General features: G+C 34.6%; 1 protein-coding gene across 1 annotated transcript in view; it reads right to left on the bottom strand.

Annotated features, from left to right (window-relative positions):
* Positions 1 to 303: 303 nt before the first annotated feature.
* Positions 304 to 24,666, bottom strand: part of AP3S1 (adaptor related protein complex 3 subunit sigma 1) — a 95,667-nt gene continuing 71,304 nt past the window's right edge. Inside the window, exons 5-6 of the mRNA XM_027874862.1 lie at positions 10,596 to 10,703; positions 304 to 918 (exon numbers count right to left, since the gene is read on the bottom strand). Of these exons, the coding sequence (XP_027730663.1) occupies positions 790 to 918; positions 10,596 to 10,703 (237 nt within the window). The 3' untranslated portion in view covers positions 304 to 789. The remainder of the gene's footprint in view (positions 919 to 10,595; positions 10,704 to 24,666) is intronic.

The following is a 24,666-nucleotide window of genomic DNA, read 5'->3' as shown; positions in this document are numbered from 1 at the left end:
TAAAATTAACCTAAGTCTTGCAATTTTCTCTCTGGAATGTATAAAAATAAGATTTTGGTTATCATAGTATAGTATAAACCCTATACTAAATAAAGAGTATAATCTATTCTTAAATAGTGTAAAATCTCTCAGAGGATTCCTTATTAATTTAGTAAGTTTTCAAACATTTACAACTTTGGTAGCAATCAATACCACATCAACTTACTTTAAAACAATGATAAAATATAATTTTTTTTATAATTTTGCTGAGCAACAGGAAAACATGATTTATTGCCAAATGAGATTTCAAACAAATAGGTGGTTTAGAAGTCCAGTTAATTTGGAGTTTATTTTTTCTAAAAAAGAACAGAATATTTTCATGCAACACAGATATGGTTTTTAAATAATCATGACAAATGGCAGGAAGAGTTAAGGAATGCTGTACTCACAGAATTCCATGAAATATACAAAATGCCCCAATATTTTGGGTTGTACATAATAAAGGAATCCTTTAAATACATTTTCAAAATACTGTAGCAACCAACATGACATGCCTTATGAGGGCATAGGAATGTAATTTAGAAAAAAAAATCACACAGGGACTACTCATTTCCTTAAAAATCACTGAGTCAAGACAAAAGCAATATTCATCTTAATATACTGATTTTATACATGATTCTATACAATACCTTTTCTTAAATCAATCCAACAGCAAAAAAATTAAGACTCTCTTTCTCTTTTTTGGTAAACAATTGCATGGTAAACCTAGATGACTTTTTCCCTCCTAGATTTTACCTGGGAGTAGCCTTTTTATTTAAAAGAGGGCAGGTTTGGCACTTTTATACTGATGTCACCAATGTTAATATTTCTTGGGATCTCAGGAAGATTCATATTCTTTACAGCGGATACTGCACGGGCTGGAGCTCCTGCTAAGCCAGCCTGTATATAGAGGTAAATAAAAGGAAAAAAAAAAAAAAAGAAAAGTCCAACTCAGATGTAATTCATTACAAAACTGGTGTACACAATGGAAGACAGTGACAAAGCATTTCAGATAACAAGATTAAAAGGACCAAATGGTAGTTTTGGTTTGTATGGGATGAGTTACTTTGAAGTACTAAACTATAAAGAGAAAACAATTCACACATTTTAAAATATAGTGAATTACATGCAATGGTAACTGAATATAAATGGGAGGGGAAAGGGGACAATCTAAAGGGTATGTTAACTGATCAATAACTAGTGAAAAATTTTAAAGCAGAATTAAACATAGCCTAAATGACACTACTTCTCGTCATCATAGAAAATGCCATTCATTTTAGTCACCTGGGTATCTTAGGTTAGCCAAGAATTCTATCTGTACAATTATTTTGATTTTATAGGTGTATTATAATTTAATCACTATTAACTACCAACTTCTATATTGAAATCTTTAGAATCATGAGGCAGGACATAGATGTGTCCCATCTCTGATATGTGTGCGTTTATCTCTATATATTTATCTATATTTATATATCTAGATAGATAGATAGATAGATAGACAGATAGATATATTGGCAGTGGGACCCTGGACAAGACATGTAACCTCTCTAAAATGACAAGTTAGAGAGAGAAAGTGTTGACCTGCACTGGTAGAGGGAATTTTCTCACCATGGAATCCCCTAGGCCAGGAAAATCACCAGTCCCATCCCTAATCTTTTGAAACAGGAAACACAGTAAGGTCTTATAGAAAGGTTGTGTTCAGATACTGTTTTTCTAAGCATTCACTGCAAAAGCATGATCAATGAATGTGTTTTATATAAGTGTCGAAACCAAAACCTATTGATCATGTCTGTGTGTGCTACATTGGTTAGTAAGGTTAAATCTCTAAACATTTCAAAATAATGAAATTTTGAAATCTATTTTCTAAAATTTGAAGGATCTGTCCAAGCTTGTATAGAGAAATTCTAGTGCTTTTCAATTAATCTTTTACACAAATTATTTTAATCTGAAAAGAGTGTGCCTGAAAATATTTTCTTAGTTAGCAGGCAAGAGGATAACCTGTAATCCTTGAGACTATAAAAACAAAAAAAAATTTAGGTATTATAAGATGCAAAGATTTAACACATAAGTTCACTTCAATAAGCATAAGTCCAGAGGTAGAGTCGCCTAAATGGAAGACTTCATTAGTATCTCTTCATAAACGTGCTCATGATAATTTCAGTTTAATTATTTTCAGTACACAGCACTACTGGCAAATAGAGGGATAGGCAGATGAATTAAACCATATGCAAAACTCTTTGCTCTCATCATATGAGTCGTATATGTTAAAAGAGCTTTAAAAATAATTATTAGGGTATAAGAAACATGAAAAGAACAGGTATTTTCTGTAACAAAAAAAATTATCTATCCTGAAGTTTGGAAGCTTAATTTGTTGACCAAATAGGTCTCACTAATATTTATTCAAAGTTGTTTTATGATTAGGCTTAACACATCTGACTTTGGCATCAATTTGCATGAATGATGATGAAAGCAACAACAATTAAAAAAAAATCCAACACCCATCAAATTTTCCAGTAGTGCAGTGAAAAATATGCCAGCTACAATGTCAATTTAATAGAAACACAAAGTTTAAAGTCCCTTTTAATAATCTGTTAAGAGCTTGAACAGTAACAGAGAAATTATCTTATATGAATCTATTCCTCTCTTAAAGACATTTCATTTGAAAAAATCTTGACCAACACATAATAGGAAGGTGTAAAGTATTATTTGAATAATGGATGAAATTACTGTTATGAAATGAAAAAAGTAATGGATTATCAATTTTCAAATGAAAATAATGGGAAGACCACAAAAATATCATCAATGACAGATGGCCCACATAGATAAATAATTATGGGTGAGATTTTAAACAGAAAGGTCATCTTGATGACATGGATGAAGACCCTCTAACCCCAAATTAAGTGAAGATTTGGGTTGAGGCATTCAATTATCTTAATTTAATGTAGATTAATTGTTTTTGTTAATGGACAACTAAAAACTGAAAGAAAACTATGCATTTTACCTACCTGAAGCTATCGTTTTTATACTGATTACTGTATTCTGTCTCCCGCCCCCAAGACCATGAAAACACAAGTGAACATTGTTTAGCACATTACATTTTACACTGAGGAGAGACTCTTTTTAGTTCATCTTCCATCTACCACAATTTAGATGGTTTCAGTTAAAAGAGATCCCAGAATAAGAGTAGATATAACTTCTTTCAGACTTCCTTTTTTGTGCCGGGAAGTATGTTGATTGCAAAGGGAGATGAAGTTATTCTACCAAATTGTACAGACTTCCTGGAACTATGATCCCTTTTCCAAGCTGAAAAAATGTGTAACTTTTCAAATTGCCATGCTGATTTCCCATAGCCTTCTGTAATAACAGTTCTCCATGTTTACAAGTTCTCAAGACTGAGTTGTATAATGTTCCAACAAAAGATGAACAGACTTTATTTTAAAAAAAAATCTAATAAAACCTTTTAAGTTTAGACACTAAAGTAATAGTGAACCTCTAAAAGAACATAATCCATAGAATATTTTTATTGGATGGTACACTTCAATTTTATAAACTGTAAGGTAATTCCTTCAACATTAAAATAAATGGCTATCAAGCTTTCATAATACTCTGTAGTAAGAAGCAATTAAATCTGAACTTTGGCAAAGAATAGGTAAGTAATAAATATATCCTTCTAATTTGCATTAGATTAAGTTGTTTCTTTGCAAACATGGTCTCAAAGATGATATCTTGCTAATGACTGCCGTTGGCTGCTAATGAGAATATATATATATAGTCAATTAGGTATAATTAATTTCAAATAACACAGCTGTGTCATACATAGCCCTCAATATGCAAAACTGCTAAAAAAGTTATGAAGCCCAAGGAACTATAATCCTTTTAAACATAAGCAATAAGCCCATAAACATGCAAAGGATGACAACTACTTAAAACACACAAATGAATTAACAGAATACAAATTATTTCTCAAGTATGTTCAATATTTTTATAATGTACAATATAAAATCAAATGGTATAAAGGATAAAAGAAATCAAATTAAAATTGCTAACCCCACTTATTTTTAATTGAATTAGAATACTGTTTGGGAGAGTTGGAAAGTGGGAGAATAAAAATGTGGGGAAAAAATTCTATGTGGACAAAAATTATACTAAGAATATAAATATTCTTAAGCCAGGTTCTTAAATAAACTATCAGTAGTCATACATACATAAATATAAATAAGATACAAAAAATCTTGTTTTATAAAAGAATATTATTTACATAACACAAGAAATGATGAAATAAAATTTCTTCTTAGTTTCCTATTAAAAGTTAAAAAAATGGTTCATGGGATCATTGATCTAGAGATGGAAGGGACCTCAGGAACTCATTAACACTTAGTTGAAGCTAAGGAAAAGAAATATGCTAAATAGGAAATTATGTAATTTAATAAAATAGAAATTTAAAGTAATTTTCATTACTGTCAGGATAATTTTCTTTCAGAAAAAGAATATCCTATTCGATTCACAAAGGCAATTAACATGTAAAAGCAAAAAAAAAAAAACAAAACGTGCAATTCTTTCTTTGAAGAACATTAAAAATTTACAAGAATCAAACAAATGTGACATGAATATTTTTAAATAGCTGATGGAAATTAGGCGTGCCTCTAACCATACTAATTAGCACTCAAAGATTCAAGAAAATATAATTTATATGAAGCTACAATAATGGAGAATGAAAAACTACTGGAGAAATAACTTGTTTCTATCCATACTGTAGTTGAGGACCACTAAGGCTGGCATACTTTACCATTTCCACTCCCAAAATAAATATATGAGTTTGAAGCAGTAAAATTATGAACTGGATGAAAGAATGATGTACAGGATATAAAAAAATGACCATGTTTTCTCTCCCATGAGATTAAATAAAGGAACAGAATTAAGAGAAAGAAAACAAAATGAAGTCTGCAAGTATATCAAAATGAGGCCAAACAGATAGAAGACTTATACAGACATACTCTTGGAAATTTCAAGCACCTGAATCACAAAGATAGTAATGGATGGGTATGATTTGTTTTTGGTTTTGTTTTTAAAGTGCCAGACCCAAAAATAAACAGAATATGTGCAAGCAGAACTCAAAAAGCAGCATTACTAAGATTTCAAAGATCCTGTAAGCCCCCTTTCCTCATGCAATAAATAGTTAAGTATTTACTGGAAAGGAAAGGAACAGTGGTACATTAGATATTTTCTTTAAGTAGTAAAAATATTTTTCTACCATCTTGAAATATTTCTTCCAACTTCAAATATTGCACAATAAAGATGGTAGTTGCAAATAAATTCATATATTGAAAACTTTTCTCCACCTTTCTAAATAAATGCTGGTAATGTAATATCATAACATCATAATTTTGATCTAAAAGACTGGTACGGGAAATACCAGCCTTATCAAACATATATTAAATGGTTTCAGACCCCAAATCATTAACAAAATATCTGCAGATTTTGAAAATACGTTTTCAAGCAAGGTGAACATTTTCAACATCTTTACTTTTGAATACGAATTACTCATTAAGGTACTCAGTTAAAAGGAATAGGAGGCAGCCTAGAAACCCAGAAACTCTAATCCTAGGTCAGTGGAGTGCTCTTTTCTTTGGGGCCAGTGTTTAATACTCCACCTATCAACATCCACATCAGAATTAATAACTTTTCTCACACTCTTAGTGAATAACTAGCCTAAAGATCTCTGTAAATATACAGTGTAATATAAATGCTAAATATAATTTATATTCAGGATGCCCCAAAAGTCTTAAAATAATTTTACGATTTAGCTGCTTAAAACTGCACTAAGAGTTTTGGGATATCCTGTATAAAATGAGAAAATCTTCCCAATAAGCAGTAATTTTGCACAGATTGTTCTATCCTCCTCTGTGGATACCTACAAAGGATTGGCCAATACAAAATAGGGCATATCTTAGGTTCACCCTCCATCATTTATACTGTTTGGATTTTAAGACTCATCACTATTTAGTAGAAGTACCCATTTGAAATGGTGGAAATCTCTTTCATCCAGGCAATGTGGTATGGTGAAAAGAACACTATACTCAGAGTACAGAAGACTCGGTTCTGAGTGATTACTCTGTCACTTACTATATGAATTTAGGCAAGGCAGAATCTCTCTGAACTTCGATTTGCTAATCAGTAAAACAAGGATAGGACAAGAATATTTGCACTACCTTATCTCACAGTTGTGACAAGAGTGCTCTGTAAACTACAGTTTAGAAATGTGAACTAGCATCACCATCAAATAACTGAAATTTTGGAGAGTTTCTTACCCCGATATTTGCAAGTAAGCCACCTTTAACATGCACTTATTTGTGACTGTTAAGACTTTCGAGTTTGAAAATTATTTGGAAAAAATGCTATACTGTTCACCTGCGAACTACCCTAAAACTTCTCTGCTTCTTGTTTCATACACAAGGACCCAAAGGATTGTTATTTTTTTTATTTTTATTTTATGATTTATTAACTTCCAAATTCAGCAGGATATTTTTATAAACAATGAAATGCCTGATTTGGAGACTGAGAAATGAAAATGTCTGTGACAGGAAAATTATTAGACTGGTTTTGCCATATGATGCCTCTCCCCCAAGTCCCCAAACATTTACACACAAATTAGATTGTCATTCTACAGATGTGCTAGTTAAATGACAACGTTAAAAAAAATCAAACTGTTTCATTCTACAACACAGGCAGACAAAACAGAACATGACAACAACGATGTGCTAGTAAAATATACTAAGTCCAATAAAAGATGAGGGAACTACAAGGAACTAGCATGAAAAATAGGCTACAAGGGACTGGTATGGGTTCATTAACATAAAGAATTTTTGAGTCTGGCCTAAATAATTTATTGCCTTTTGACATCATTTTGCTTTCCCTTTGTTAAAAGCACATTTTTTTTTTCTCAAAGTCAGCAATACCTTGTCTACCTGTCCTGTCTGGGAGACTGAAAGATAAAAGTCTGCAAGAGAGAAGAATGGAAAGAGCTAGAAAGATCAGGAGGTTCGGAAAAATGAGGACTGACTTCAAAAAGTAGAGACTAAATTCATACCCAACTTACCCTCTCAACAATAACACTCTATATACATACACAATGACTAACCAAATCTCCCCTTCCCCACCCGCCTACCTCCGCCCTCCCCCTCCCCAGCAGAGGAGTCCTTTCGATTCCCAAGTCCCTCTCCGGCTTAAACCCTCCTCTCTCCAGTTCCAAAGGTAACTTAAAGCAGAATGGCTAGAAGGAAACTTATTCAGGGACTATTTTTGCTCCTCCTCAAATGGGGACAATGTTGAGCAAAGAGGGATTTCCTTCTTTTAAGTGCCTAAGTCTCAACAGTACTTTCTATACCACTGACCTAAATAACAGAAAACAGGCTCCTTTTGGCCCAGAACCACAAAAGTTGTTGTTGCATTGGTTAGGACAGATAACAAAACCTTTAATTTCAGAAAATGTAAAATAGCCTAAGTAGATTTTACATAATTTTCAAGGTACATTTCAATTATACATTAAGTAGTTTTTAAAAAATAAATTAGTCTCTAAAAATATTATCTATACAAATGCTTTAAGAATCATGGTAACCAGTCTTAATCATGAAATTTAAACCTGTTACTGAATTTCGATTTAATCTCTGAATATATTTTCACTCACAAAGCAAATTTCACTTTAATTCAGATGACTAAGGCTTGTATTCTCATTAAAATAAATGCAGATCACTTTCTAAAGATACTTTCTGAATCTAAAATGCTTTAGTCATATATGGAAATGAGAAATGCTTTGAAAGAGTTTGTTAGATTTCATTTTTCTGAAGTCAAGTTTGAGTACTCTTATGAACACAAAGGGAAAAGATTACTGAAAACTAGTATGTGCAAGGCCAATATAACTTTTAACATTAATGGTTAAAAGCACAACACAGCTATACTTCTGTAACTCAAAATGCTATACTACAACAGAATTTTAAAAACCATTACAATTAGAAAAACCATTTAAAGTTTGTATACTGCGGTTTCTCTTTTAATAAAAAGAATGTTAATATACACCTAATCATAAGGGAGAAAGAGAAAAATTGATTTGGTAGCAGTTAATAATTGATAAACACATAACTGATGATTGATGAATCAATTCTGTAAGTCACAAGCAGAATCACAGGCTAGCTTAAATAATACAGTATCTGTGAATGGCTTAAAAAGAAAACCCAGAAATTTAGTTATGTTCTTACAAAGTAACTTTCATTCACCATTACATATACTCAATTGACTTTTCTCTTATATTTATCGCTTTCTATGGTAAGAAAAATTACCCCATGAGTAACACCCCCAAAAAAGTCATGTAACCATAAAAAAGTCTTCATTACATAATTATTGTTGTTACTTTGCTACTTAATTTTTTTTTGAGGCAATTGGGGTTAAGTGATTTGCCCAGGGTCACACATCTGGTAAGTATCTGAGGGTAGATTTGAACTCAGGTCTTCTTGACTCCAGGGCTGGTGCTCTATCCACTGTACCAACGAAGTACCCCCTTTGCTACTTAAATTTAACATTATATATGCATATAGATGTAGAAAAACATACTAGATTCTACCTCAAGTATTTTTGAAAGTAAGGAGGGTACAAATCTCAATAAGCTAATAAAATATATCAGGAAGAAAAGAAAATCAGGTCAACTCCAATGAAGGGGACCGAGTACCTTAAAAGTAAAGGTATTGTTTCTGTGATTTGAAAATTCTAGGGGCAGCTAGGTGGTGCAGTAGATAAAGCACCAGCCCTGGATTCAGGAGGACCTGAGTTCAAATCCAGCCTCAGACACATAACACTTACTGTGTGTGACCTTAGGCAAGTCATTTAACCCCATTGCCTTGTCCCCCCCCCCCCCAAAAGAAAATTCCATACATGCATTCAAAATACTTTTTTTAACAATTGATGGCATAAGATTCAAAAGTTACCATGAATTCATTTTAAGGAAATTACATATTTGTTTAAAGTTTTATTTCTTGCTTCTTCAGATCCTTAGCTACATAGATTCAAAAACAATGTTAATGGATAATACACATTTCACATATTTCTATAAGCAGACTTTCTAAATTCCACACTTTAGCCTTGTTATATATAAATATGCTGGCCATCAGTATTAGATCATTTACAATACCGTTTCTAGCTACTTTGTCTACACTATTCCTGTTTATTAAGTTTTTTCACTTCAAAAATGAGTGTCTTCAACTCTTTTCTAACTGACCCAGATAAATACATACTGTTCCTTAAAATAATTAATAACAAATACAGCTTCTCTATATGTCATAAACATGGTTGCTAATAAGAACGGTTGTCCTTTGGAAGATAAAGGAAGCATGTGTTACAGAACGGAAAAAGAATGTAAGGATTATAATTCTATTTTAAATTAAATCCCAGGGGATTTAAGGGGAGCACTTTTAAAAAAAAAAAAAAACAAAACAGAATTTAGAGTCTCTCTAAACTCCACACTTATCTGTCAACGGCTTTATTCATTCAAAGTGAAAGAGTATTAAACTGACTTTTGAAATGCTCAAAAAGATTTACATTAGCTTCATAATGTTTTACTAAGTGACAATTTGGTTTTCTTTCAAAATTAGCAGTTTAGTAGCAAGTTTAAATTTTAAAAGATGTCAACATTTGAGATTTCATTAAGAACTGCAAGACAATATTTTTCAAATCATTTTGCCAATATGGACATAGTTTTAAAGACTGACAGCAATGAGCATCCCCAAATAGTGACAATGTCCATAGCTGTCTTCTCCATAGTAATCAAGAATGAACCCTCAGAGAGTGAGGATTCACTTGGTCCCTGACAGCACATGCCACAGGTGTGTTGGCCTACGTCTGTGGGGCATGGGACAAGCAGAGCCAACAGAACCACAAAGGTTTTATTGTTAAAGGCCAGGTTGGCTTCAATCAAACTAACATTTATGAGTGAATCCAAACACCACTAGTAGAGTCATCAACATTAAATTAAATCTTTCCAAAGAATCCAGTATAAGACATGAAGTAATACAAATGCTCTGGGCATTAGAAAGAACATCTTTCAATCTTTCAATGTTCCATCAGGTTTGTTAAGCATCTATTTTGGCTTGAAACATGTCTCTTCACATAACCCCTACCTGCTCTTTTCTTCCAAAAACAGTCTTTATTATGGAGAATTTAATTATTGAAAAAAGGCTTAGTTCTAGGATTTCCTTTATAAGGAAACTGCAATTACTGTTCAAAATGTTTCAGAAAAGATGATGGATTTCATCATGGCAAGAAGCACTCCAAAGACTTGGGCAGCGTGGTTAGAATGTTTAAAAACAAATATTGCTTGGTTAAAGGAATCCTACATCTGGTTACTACTGTATGCAGTAGCTCCAGAACACTAACTATACTATAAATGTACATGGTCCATTTTCTAGCAGAGCAAGCAAGCCAGTTGTACTTAAAGGTGAGGCTGAAGGACAGACAGTAAAAGCTGCACATCACGCATTATTTATGATCATGCTTTGGAAACCTTATTTCATGAGGGTACTTCTAAAACTTACCTCAGATTTCTCCAGTTTATTTTGAGCATCAATTTGAGTAACAATTTCATTCATATTGGTCTCCAAAACCATTCCCCCCATCACCATTTCTGCCAGAATATTGTGGACCTAAAGGGAGAAAATGCAAACTAATTTAAAAAATGCAATTTTGTCATACCTGGTAGTCTGTTTTCAGAGGTACTATTAAAGTTAATATTTGAAACAGTGATTGCTGATCATTGCTGGGTTATGGCTTCATATGGAAAGAGCTTAATGCCCTTCTGAGTACACACAGGGAAGACTTCCATTTCGCTAACCAATATGTTATTGATACATAATGAGAATGAACATAGAAAAACTAAAGTATGAAAATAAAAAAGCTCTATGAAAATGAGGAATGAAAGGATGTCCTTCTACAAAGAGAACTTTAAAAGGGAGTAACTAAGACATTAGTCCCTTGTCCCCAACAAAGAGTTTCTGCATTCCTCAGTTGACCTCACGCCCATCTCTCCAAGATTCCGTTTCCTCATCTCTAAGATGGGCATTATATCTGCACCATTTATATCACATGATTGTTGCAAGGAAAGCATATCCTAAAACCTGAGAGTAATCTAGGAATGTGAGTTATTTAATCATAGCCAAGAATACAGAGATAGCTATACTGTCACTTGGATCAAAGGGACAAGATCTGATGAAAACAAGAACACGAGATGACTTTAAAATAAACAAATTAAAATTGTACAATATTTTCCGCAAAAGTAGCTTATGCATCAAAACATGTCATACAACTTAGAAGTTCTAATGATGTCACTGTTGTCATGTAATAATTTATTAAGAAAAAGAAGCATTCTGGAGGCATCAAGTTACCCTCTTGGAAAACACTGAGATTTATTCATTGTGACGGGCTTTTCTACTGGAGGCTCTCTTTTGTTTGTTTGTTTGTTTGTTTAAAAAGATATATTCACAATGAGAACTTTGTTTGCCTCAGTTTCCTCATCTGTTAATTGAGCTAGAGAAGGAAATGGCAAATTACTCCAGTGTCTTGGCCAAGAAGACCCCAAATGGTGCCATGAAGTGTCAGATACAACCAAAAACTACTGAACAACAACAACATACATACGTATACTCATTTAGATGATGACTCTGTGTGTGTGAGCGTATGTGAATGTGTGTGTATGTGTGTGCAAATAATAACAATGCAAACAATAACTATCTCAAATTATGAGGAACAAATGAAATTAAGTTTCATTAAACTCTAAAGCTTAGTCATACAAATGAATACAGTTTAATTTTTCTGTAGTAATGAAATGCTTATTAGTTTATACTAACATATTAAACAATGAACAATCTATTTGTTAATTCCAAATATTTTTAATGATACCTTTTATATTTTTATTTGTATTACTTGTACATAAGAGTAAAAAATATAAACTAAAACTAAAAAACAGGTGGGAGATGGTAGACATTAGAAATATAAAAATCTTTTCTGTAGACCTCTTCAGTTTAATTAAGGGATTTACAAATAAGCAGCTGAATACACATTGAGATGGAAAGCATAAGACAGTCAAATAGAACTAGTTATTAAAAATATTAATTTTTTTTTCAAAAATGGAGTTCTTTCACTTAATCTCTTGGAAAATTCTTTCTTGAGAAACATACCTTGCATAAGGGAAGAGATAGAGAGAATAACAAGAAGCATAATGGATAATTTTGATTACATGAGATTAAGTTTTTGCATAAGTAATACAGTCAAAATTAGAAGGAAAATAGGAAATTGGGAATAAAATTTTATAGCAAGTTTCTCTGATAAAGGCCTCATTTTGCAAATATGCAGGCAACTAAGCCAAATTTATAACAATACTAACTATTCCCCAAGTGATAAATGATCAAAGGATATAAACAGGCAGTTTTCAGAAGAAATTAAAACGATCGATAGTCACATAAAAATTCTCTAAATCACACTGATTAGAGAAATGCAAATTAAAACACTTCTAAGTACAATCTCATATCCATCAGATTGGTTAAAATGACAGAAAAGGAAAATGACAAATGCTGGAGGGGATGTGGAAAAATTGGAACATCAATGCACTGTTGGTGGAGTTGTGAACTAGTCCAACCATTTTGGAAAACAATTGGAACGACACCCAAAGGGCTATAAAACTTCATACCTTTTGACCCAACAATGGTACTAGGTCTGTATCCCAAAGAAATAAAAAGCAGGGGGGAGGGGATTTATTTGTACAAGAATATTTATAGCAGTTATTTTTGTGGTTGCAAAGAACTGGAAAATGGGGAGACGCTCATCAATTGAGGATGGCTGAACAAGTTGTGGGATATGATTGTGGTGGAATGCTACTGTGCTATAGGAAATGACAAGCAGAATGGTTGCACAAAAACCTGGTAAGACTTATATAAACTGATACAAGAAGAAAGAAACAGGAAGAACACTGCACACAGTAACAGCAATATTGGAAGGATGATCAACTGTGAAAGACAGTTACTTTCATCAAGACAATGATCCAAAACAATTCTAAAAGACCCATTATGAAAAATGCTCTCCACATCCACAGAGGGAACTGATGAACTCTGAGTACACATTGGAGCATTCTTTTTTTAGTTTCTTTATTTTTCTCATTGCATGTATGTTTTATTTTGCAACAGGGCTAATATGTAAATCTGTTTTGTATGAGTTCACGTGCATAATTGATGTAATTTTGCTTGCTTTCCCAAGAGGTAGAGAGAGAATTTGGAACTCAAAATTTCTTAAAATGAATACTAGACATTTTTATATCTAATTAGAAAATATTTAATGAAATATATTTTAATATATTGTTAAAAATAAAATTCTTTCCTGATTTAAGCTTGGAGAGGTTCACAACCAGCAGGTAGGGCAACCAAGACCATCCAATAAGATATGGGGAAGTAGGGGAAATGGGACTGTAATCAGTTTTGGTAAAGATCACATAAGTAGATGAATAAATTTCCACATACATGTGTATGCCACATGTATGGTGTGTGTTCCATAAACATGTAGATGTATATGTACAGTCAATCCTCAACTTTTGCAGGGGTAACATTCCTAGAAAATGATATGAACATCACAAACGCAAATGCTGACACACTGAACTTATGGGAAATAGGGGGTTAGATTCCTTCAACCACCAAAAACTGTTAATCTTTTGCTAGAGATTGCTGAAAATACACTTTTCTGCATACAATTCTTTATAACAAAACATTAATTCTATGCACTCTTCCTAACATGGTAACCACGAAATAAATAATTTATAAAATGAAGTACACAAAATAAAACTGGTACCATGCAAAATATTTTTTCTTACTAGTAATTCCCTAGAATTCTGTGACCATTTGTGCTAACATCTAAAAAAAAAAATACATTGATTTCAGACAATATTCACCTTTCATAACACATGAAATCTACAGTACCAAAAAAAACTGTACAGCAAATAAAATTCTCAAAACAAAAACATTTTTAAACCTGAATCTTGCCTTTGACTGTGTCAGATGGTGGTTTCAGAACATTGGACTGTATACTGTATTGCAATAAATCTCTCTACCTTAGCTGACCAAAACCAAGGGAGAACTTGCTAAGACTTTAGTTGCTGCTGCAGGAAGGCACCAAGACTGGCAAGGTCTTGACATCACCTCTGACACTCTGAACTTCATAGCATGGATCGCATTGGATATCATGAAGGACGTACCAGCTTGAAATATATATCCTATTAGCATACCTAGAGGCAGCTAGGTGGTGCAGTTGATAGAGTGCCAGCCCCGGAATCAGGAAGACCTGGCTTCAGACACTTACTAACTGTGTGACCTTAGGCACTTCACCCTATTTGCCTCAGTTTCCTTATTTGTACAATGAGCTACAGAAAGAAATGGCAAACCACTCCAGTACCTTTACCAAGAAAACCCCAAATGGGGTCACAAAGAGTCAGACACAGCTGAACTGAACTGAACAGGAACAATTAGCATACCAGCAGCTCCACAAACTTGTGTGCATCAAGAGCCTCTCATTTTTTTCTGTATTGCACATAGCCGTAAACGTACATGATTGCCAACACAAAAGTGAAAATGAGGTTACTAATAAAATCACACACGCTTAAAGTCATGAAAATTAAACACAAATGTTAAGTATTGAGAATATATATATTTATACACACACACACACACACACACACACACACACAGCTCTGCCTCACTTAATACAAGTCACTTGCAAGTCAAGACATCATCCTCCTGATGTCACTGGTCCTCTTCAAGAAGAAAGGACAAAGAACAACAATATATAAACACTTTCCTTACTGAATAGGACATAGTGAAGACAATTTCACCTTTTGCTGATGATTCAAAGTCATTATACAAACATTAATTACTACATAATGCTGTAACAGCACAAAGGTCATTCTTCCATGATTCTTCTGTCTCCTCCCTTACTATCAGCTATTGTCATTTCTTATAAGGTCTCCCTCTAAGAAGCAGCAAACTTCCAAATTTCTATTTGGCTGTAATTTAGGAGTCATAAAGAACTATTTGATCAATCTAAATAAATCAGTAACTACAATTTTATATGCAATACTAAACCAATAGGTTTATGAAAGCTTAAGCTAGAATATATAATGGCAAGATTACTTCTTTTCTATACATAGCGATTTTATAATTTTTTTTTCTCTTGCTGTTCTAAGACTTTCTTGCTGCTAATTTTCAGGTTCACAGGAATGTTAGAGAGGATTCAGGCTGCCAGTCATCTGAGCATCTGATAAAATGCAAATACATGAGATGTTATTTCTCAGCCATCCATTCTACTCACTTTCCTGACATGGGTGTGTGTGTGTGTGTGTGTGTGTGTGTGTGTGTGTGTGTGTGTGTGTATGTGTGTGTGTGTGTGTGGACATACATACACTTTCCTTATAGATACAGAATTTTGGAAAAGATTTTAAGGGGCTACTCAGTTAATTTCCTACCCCCAATAACTTACATTCAGAGATCTGTGATTTCTACTAGCACAAATACTGTCTTCTTGACCTCTTAGCCTTGTTAGATGGACTCTTGAGCTGTTACAGCACAAAAAAATTAATTACCCAAAGTCTAAACTTCCAGTGATGAGATTTTCCACTTAGCTAGTTTGACCCTTGGGTGACAATCATACATACTTAGAACCTTTCCAAATTGGTAACATAGTTTCTTCCATATTATAACTAGGCACCAGAACAGGACATTAGTGGATAGCCTCTGATTATGTGTCCACCTAATTCCTCATACTCTATTATTAAAGATATTTAGAGAAGGAAATTTTATTTCTATAACTTTTTACAACAGTCTGTTCCAAGGCACAAGGGTTAATAATGTATTTAGGTACAACTTGAACTTTTCTTACTGCATTTTAAGCCTATCTTCTTATATTCTACCTTCACTAGAATTTTTAAAAGTAGCTGCCTACCCTTGGTTGATCATTTCCAAGCTATCTGGCATACAGATTGTTTATCCATAGCTGTCTGCATGCTGCCTCCCCCATTAGACAGTGAGCTCCTTGAGATCAAGGATTATCTTTTGTATTTCTTTGCCTCGTTTTTAGCACAGAGCCTGGGCCATAGTCAGCATTTAATAAATATTTACTGACTGACTGTACACACCAGAAGATAGTTGGTAAGTCATCTGCCAATCACTTTCTCGGAATAAATAATTACTTTAGTTCTTTAAAGAATTTACTTACCAGTGCTTTCATCATTTTTGTTTTTATTCCCTAATCTCTTTTCAGTTTCTTCACAGTCTTTTTAAAAGGCAGAAGTTGAACTGGATATATTATCCATCTGAAAGCCTATCTAATGTTGAGTACAGTGGGAAGATTACCTCCTGGCTTGGTAGGTCAAGTTCCTTTTAATATAGTTCATTAAGCATGCTAATTTTTTTAATGACTGTTAAAGAAGACAAACATTCCTAATAATTTTTAATTTAGGGCTTTTAATCAATAATTTAGGGTGTACCAATCAATAATTTCTCATCATCTCTATAGTTTTTATCCTTAATATACCACACTGTAATTGCCCTTATTCATTCCATTCATTCAATAATTCAATTAAGCTTAACTCAAACTAGGATTTCTTACAGGCCTACTATGTACAATACAATATGCCAGGCCTTAACAATACAAAAACAAAAATGAAAAACAGTCCCTGCCCTTAACAAAGTTATGGTCTATTAGTAAAACAACATGTAAACAGATATAAACAGAAGACATTTGAGGAGGAAGAGAATAATAATAAGGAGGGAGGTCAGGAAAGGCTTCTCATAGGAAGTATGTGAGTTGAGTGTTGGTGAAATCTGGGGATGTGAAGGGGCAGATGAAAGAGTGCACCCCAGGCATGAGGCAAAGGGCAGATGAAAGAGTGCACCTCAGGCATGGGGCAAAGCTCACAGGAAGTCATGAAGATGAGATACGAAATAGCAGACTTAGAGACTAGCTAGTGGTAAGACAATCTGGCTGTAGAGTGTGTAAAGGGAAGAAATGTGAAATAAAGCTTGAAGGTGTAGACTGGAGCCAGACTGAAATCCCAAGCTGAAGTTTTTATTTTATCCCAGAGGCAAGGAGGGAGCCATTGAAAACTGTTACACAAGGAGGAGTATGTGGTCAGACCTGTGTCTTAAAAAGATTTTGGCAGCTGTATAGAGGATGGTTTGGAGAGGAAACAAGGATACCAATGAGGAAGCTCTTGAAGTTCTACGAAAAAGTTGATAAAGACTTGAACTAGGGTGGGGTTCTTATGAGTAGAAAGGAACAAAATCAAGGAGAAAGGGAGGTGGCACTGACTGCTCTACCAACCAGTCCTTCCCCTGTCTCTCCCCCTCTCTTTAGGCCTCCCTACTTCTTGAGACACAACAATATTGAAGAATATTACATAAACTTGGTTGGTAAGACAGCAGCAGGGTTTGAGAGGACTGACTCTAATTCTGGAAGTTCTAATGTGGATAAAACACTATCAAACATGCTATAGATAAATCTTTCATGAAAGGAAGAGTCAATTGATGTGGCAAACGTCATTGTTGTCTTATTTTCAGCAAGTGCCACCGCCCACCCCCCACAACCTTCAGTAACCACCACCCCGATCAGTCAGCATCCATCAACATTGAGGCAAGACCAGCAAAAAGATTACGACTCACTCAAGGGTCAGATGATGGCTAGTATTTTTAGCAATAAAGTATCTTTTAACTAAGGTATGTACATCTTTAAGACATACTAATGCACACTTAATAGACTACTGTATAACATAAACATAACATTTATATGCACTGGGACACCAAAAAATTCACGAGACTTACTTTATTACGATGGTCTGGAACAGAACCCACAATATCTCTGAGGTATACCTCTATAGGAAAGTGACAGTGAGGAATCATACATAACTCACAGAGTTGGATAGTAATATAGTGGTATCCTCAACAAAAATTGGTGATTTTTAAAGCACTACACATTATGCGCGTGGCTAGACACTGGGGAATACAAAAACAAAAAGGGAACACAGTCCCTAACCTCAAGTAGCTTACCTTCTGTGAAGGAACACAACATTCACACAGATACTTAGAAGAAAAGAGTGCCAACAATTACGGAATATCCTAGTTTTTAAAACTAATTTTTTTATTTTTTTAAAAACTCTTTAGAATTACATATTCACTCCCTAAGATGAAAACAGCAACACCGATCAAACTGCAGCCTCCTGGCTGTATCTCTCAAATACCTTCTCTGGCAATCCTGTTTTCCCATAAGTGCCGCTTCCAAATCGTCATGTCTTTGCCTTCTCTGTAGTCTTAACAATAAACAATCTGCTCCTGGCTCAGCCAGGCCTTGCTTTCTCCTCTGGAAATTATTTACTAAGATGCAAAACAAAGACTGGAATCTAAATTTTAAAATAATTTAATTTGGAAAAGAAAAAATAGATTCCTGTTATGTTTCTTCTTTGCTTGATCTTTATAATTCTACTTTTTTTTCTTATTGCTCATTTCTTTCTACTTGATATTTTAGGCTTATCAAATGTATAGCTCCTTCTCAATACCTGGTCTTGAAAATAACAAATATCTTTGTAACTACACTGGAAAAGTGATCAATTCCAAATTTTCCCCTGTCCTAGAATGTCTTCTCAGATGATACAACAAATTCCTCTTTTCAGCAGAGAGTTGGAGGACCATGGGCAAAGAATGTTTTATTTACCATGAGACATACTTGTGGGGTTAATTCTTTTTCACAAGGGCAAGGGGTATATATGAGACATATATTATCTATGATATAAAAAACAAATAAAACAAAAATGAAATGTTAACCATTGCCTATTTCCAAGATAAGCAAGTCTCAAGAACTTGATACTAAGTAGCAGCAAGGGCTACTAACACTTTGTAAATGATATCATTGTTAATGTTCCATTTGATATACAGTATAATGGCATTAACAACCAGCCATTTCTGACTCCCTTAAAATGCCTTTCTCTACTGTACTCACTCCCTGCCAAAAGAATGCCACACAATTTTCGTGAGGAGACTTAGGCAAAACATTTGTGATTCACAGTCACTTGATACACACCAAGGAAAAATGAATTCCTCTGGCTGGCAAAAACACAAGGTATTAAATTGAAATTAATGATTCATCCTTACTTTTACCTTTCACCACAGCCCCACCTCTAATCAATCAAATTCTTAAGTTTTCTGTTAATCACTGCTGGCATAATATTGTAATAACTGTGCTTTAATGAACTACAGTAAACATCCTATGCTTGTCTGACTCTCTCAAACAATACCAGTTAGAATCACAAACATCTGATTCATAACTAGCCCTAGACCTTGCTAAAAAAAACCTTGACAGTTTAAAATGTAATTAGAAAAGGCTTAAAGTTTAAGCTAAAAAAAAAATAAGTAAAAACATTTTGCTTTTAAGAGGTGAAAAGTATTGGAACAAAACAGTAATATCACTGTGAGACCATACAATAGATTGCCTGACCAGACGTAAAATCAATGAATTCTTCATGCAGATCACGAACTTCCAAAGGAAAGATATGATAGAGATGGGATATTTAAATTACCTATACATTTACTGGAAGTTTCATTCCACTAAAAGCGGGACATTATTAACTTGCTAGAAATTTCATTTCTCATCAGTTAGAGAAAGCAAAGAGAGAGGGAATAATTGCTACTATGACAAACAAGAATTACTTGGGGAGGCAAAAGTAACAGGAACCACTGGGGGGAAATGACCACGACTTGCCAGAATTCCTGACATTTAAGAAAGATATTGGATATAGTCATAAATGTGTCCTTGACTGTAGGAGAGATTTCTACAAGTTCAGAGGAAAAATAGTTTTGGCTAGAGAGGAAGAAAATTGTGAAAACTTCTCTCTCTCACATCTCACATCTCTCTCTCTCTCTCAAAATTCTAAGCTATCATGGTGAATTATTCCAATGAGAGAAGAAAAGAATAAGGGTATTCAAAGAGAATAGTCTATATGGCTTCAAATAAAGCTCTGTGATGGGCTCAGATTCAAAGAGGACATGTACAGAAAATGGAATTCAGTTAGTTAGTCGAGTATTTATTACATGCTCACTATGTACCAAGCACAAAGCAAAGCAAATGCATAGTCCCTGCCTTCAAGAAATTCATGTTCTAATGTGAGAGACGACATGCAAACAACTATGCACATAGAAGATACATACAGAAAAGATGAAAGGTAATCTTAGAGAGAAGACACTGAGAAGAAAGCAATGTCATTTGACTGTAAGAAATATAAAGCACTAGAAATGATAGAACAAAGGTAAAAGAAAGTAGGGCTAAAGGGTTGATATAAATCTGCACAAATTACACCACAGATTGCAGAAAGAATTTGTAAATATAATCACTATACCACCATCAATAATCTTTCAGAAATCACAGAGACGGAAAAAGGTGTAAAAGACTAGAGGTAGAAAAACATTCCAATTTTCAAATAGGAGATTTTGTAAACTACAAACTGGTGCTCTTGATACCAAGTAAATCTCAATTCAATTCAAGATTCTGAAAGAAAGAAGTCATTGGGACAGCTAGGTGGCGCATTGGATAGAGCTCTGGCCTTTGGAGTTAGGAGAACATGTGTTCAAATCCAGCCTCAGGCCAGACACTTGACACTTACTAGCTATGTGACCCTGGGCAAGTCAGTTAACCCCAATAGCCTCGCCAAAAAGCAAAAACAAAAAACAAAAAAAACAAAAACAAAACAAAAAAAAGTGATTAAATGGGAAGTGCAGAGACAACTAGTAAATAACATGGGTACCCAAAAAATAAGTCATGCCAGGCTAACTTCATCTCCTAAGTGTAGAATTATTATAGTTGTGAGAAATAATATATCTGAATTTTGGCAAGATATTTGACCATGTCTTTTATGATATTCTTGTGCACAACATGGAGAAACATAGTCTAAATCACAGTCCAGTTCATCTGAATTCAGAAGTGATCCAAGAACTATGCCTAGAGGATATCAAATAATGGACTGACATCAACTTGGAGGGAAAAGGCTAAAGTTATATCTCAGAGCTCTGCTTCTGGTTATGATTCTGTTCATTTTTATTAGTGACTTAGATGAATATATTAATAGCATACTTAAATTTGCATGACAAAGTCCAAGAAGAATATTATGTTTAATTAAATACACTGGGTAACAGAATCTGGATTGAAAAAACATCTCAGCAGGCTGAAGAGGCCAAATCTAGCATGATGAAATTTAATAGAGATAAGTGTAAATACCTACACATAAATTTAAAAGAAAAAAAATAGACAATAACAGGATGAAGGAAAGGTGGTTAGTTCATGTGAAAAAGTAGTTATGACAAAGGTTTGGGGTTTTAAGTTAAGTACAAACTCAAAATGTGTTGGTAGTTGACATGGTTGACCAAAATAAAACAACTAATGAAATATAAGGCCATATTTACAGATTTACACTTACAGCATGCAGAATGAGAATGTGTAATGTCCCACTATACTCCATGATGGTCAACAGTTTCCTGGAATATCATGTTCATTTCTGGACACATCTTAAAAGGGATATTTTAACAGGTTGGACTATGCATATCCAAAAGAGTTGAACTGGAATGGTGAAAGGATTCAATATTATAGTATACAAAAAATGGTTAAAGAATAGATTATATTAAAGAACAGATTGTTTTTAACAGGTATATTCTGGGGAAGCGAACACTTAAGCGGGACATGGTAGCTATCTTCAAGTATATGTAAGGTTGTTATGTTAAGTCTGACTTCACTGGTTTCCCTTAAGTTTAAACTAAAGCCCTACCTTCTACAAAAAGCTTTAACTGGTCTTCCTTAATTTTAGTGCCTTCCTCTTGAAATTATCTTCAATACTTTGTTTGCATGTGATTTCCCCCATTAGAATATGAGATTCTTGGGGGGGTGGAGGCAAGATGGCAGAGTAAAAGCAGTGACTTGCTTGAGCTCTCCCCCAAACCCCTCCAAATACCTGTAAAAAAAATGACTCTAAACAAATTCTAAAGCAGCAGAACCCACAAAAAGACAGAGTGAAACAAATTTCCAGCCCAAGATAACCTGGATGGTCAATCAGAAAGGTATATCGCGCTGGGCAGGGAGAGGAGCACAGTTTGGCATGGGTAGGCAGGCTGCAGAGACCCTGGAGCAGGCCTCAGAGGACTGAATCACAGGCAGCTGTGGTGGTTTCCAGACTTCTCAATCCATGAACACCAAAGACAACTTGGAAGGTCAGTGGGAAAAGTCTGTGACTGCGGTAAGAGAAGAAGCTAGGTCTCAGCCACAAGTTCCAAGCGCAGCCCCAGAGCAGCATCTGCCTCCTGAGCTTCAGGCCCACAGACTGAGGGGGAATCAAGTGGCTGATCAGAGGGGGATTGTAGGGATGTCTTTGCCAGGGCTGAGGCAGGAATCTCTTGCTTTGCCCATGCTTGGATCTGGGTCAGAGTTCTGACGGGCGGTCCTAGGGCGAGGAGGAGCACTGGCATGGTGGAGCTTGTGGTGGCAGTGGAAAGGAAACACCTTGGCCCTTATTATACCACCTTGAAAGAACTGAAAATTTTCAGGTCCCTAGAAGTATCTCTGAAAACAGCTATACAAACCCCTGAAGCTTGGGACAGTACATTCTCCACATTGGAAGCAGACTCTTACCTTAACAAAGAGTTTAAAACACAAGTAATTGGCTGGGATCATGAGTAAGCAGCGCAGTATAGTCAGACTATACTATCTTACTTTGGTGACAAAGAAGATCAAAACATACAACCAGAAGAAGACAACAAAGTCAAAGCTCCTACAACCAAAGCCTCCAAAAAAATATGAATCAGTCCCAGACCTTGAAAGAGCTCAAAAGGGATTTTGAAAAGTAAGAGAAGTAGAGGAAACATTGGTTAGAGAAAAGAGAGTGATGTAAGAAAATCATAAAGAACAAGTCAACAGCTTGCTAAAGGAGACCCAAAAAAATACTGAAGAAAGTAACACCTTAAAAAATAGCCTAACCCAAATGGCAAAAGAGATACAAAAAGCCAATGAGGAGAAGAATGCCCTAAAAAGCAAAATTGGACAAATGGAAAAGGAAGTCCAAAAAGATTACTGAAGAAAATACTTCCTTAAAAATTAGAATACAGCAATTGGAAGCGAATTTATGAGAAATCAAGACACTGTAAATCAAATCCAAAAGAATTTAGAAAACAATGTGAAATATCTCATTGGAAAAACAAATGACCTGGAAAATAGATCCAGGAGAGAGAATTTAAAAATTATTGGACTATCTGAGAGCCATGATCAAAAAAAGATCCTAGACATCATCTTTCAAGAAATTATCAAGGAAAACTGCCCTCATATTTTAGAACCAGAGGGCAAAGCAGAAATTGAAAGAATCCACCAATCTCCTCCTGAAAGAGATCTCTAAAGGAAAACTCCTAGGAACATTGTAGCCAAATTCCACAGTTCCCAGGTCAAGGAGAAAATATTACAAGCAGCCAGAAAAAAACAATTCAAGTATTGTGGAAACACAATCAGGATAACACAAGATTTAGCAGCTTCTACATTAAGGAACCGCAGGGCATGGAATATAATATTACAGAGGGCAAAGGAGACAGGATTACAACCAAGAATCACCTACCCAGCAAAACTGAGTATAAACCTTTGGGGGAAAAAATGGTCATTCAGTGAAATAGAGTACCTTCAAGCATTCTTGATGAAAAGACCAGAGCCGAATAGAAAATTTGACTTTCAAATACAAGACTCAAGTGGAACATGAAGAGGTAAACAGGAAAGAGAAAATCATAAGAGACTTATTAAGGTTGAACTGTTTATATTCCTGCATGGAAAGATGATATTTGTAACTCATGAGACCTTTGTCAGTATTAGGGTAGTTGGAGGGAAAAAATTTTATGTATGTATGTGTAGATAGATAGATGGAGGACAGAGGGTTAGTTGAAGATGAAGGGGTCATATCTGGAGAATAAAATTAAGGGGTGAGAGGATTATACTAGGAGAAGGAGAAAGGGAGAGGTAGAATGAGTAAATTATCTCACAAAAACAGAAAAGAAAAGGCTCTTACAGTGGAGGGGAAACAGGGGAAGGTGAGAGGGAATGAGTGAATCTTATTCTCATAGGATTTGACTTAAAGAGGGAATAACATACACACTCAATCGGGTATGGAAATCTGTCTTACCCTACAGGAAAATAGGGGTGAAGGGGACAAGAGAGTAGGGGGATGACAGAGAGGAGGGCAGATGGGGAAAGGGGGTAATCAGAAGCAAATATTTTTGAGGAGGGACAGGGTCAAAAGAAAGAATAGAATAAATGGGGGGGCAGGATAGGATTAAGGGAAATAGAGTTAGCTTTTCACAGCCTGTCTACTATGGAAGTATTTTGCATAAACTGCACATGTATAACCTATATTGAGTTGCTTGCCTTTTCAATGAGGGTGGGTAGGGAAAGAGGAAGGGAGAAAATTTGGAATCCAAAGTTTTAAAAACACAAGTTTAAACAAAATGTTTTCGCATGCAACTGGGAAATAAGAAATACAGGAAATGGGGTGCAGAAATCTATCCTGCCCTACAG

This window comes from Vombatus ursinus, unplaced genomic scaffold (assembly GCF_900497805.2).
Source record: "Vombatus ursinus unplaced genomic scaffold, bare-nosed wombat genome assembly UNPS02014807.1, whole genome shotgun sequence".
Taxonomy (NCBI): Eukaryota; Metazoa; Chordata; class Mammalia; order Diprotodontia; family Vombatidae; genus Vombatus; species Vombatus ursinus.
The sequence above is the reverse complement of the archived record's forward strand: the minus strand, read 5'-3'. Positions and strand labels throughout refer to the sequence as shown.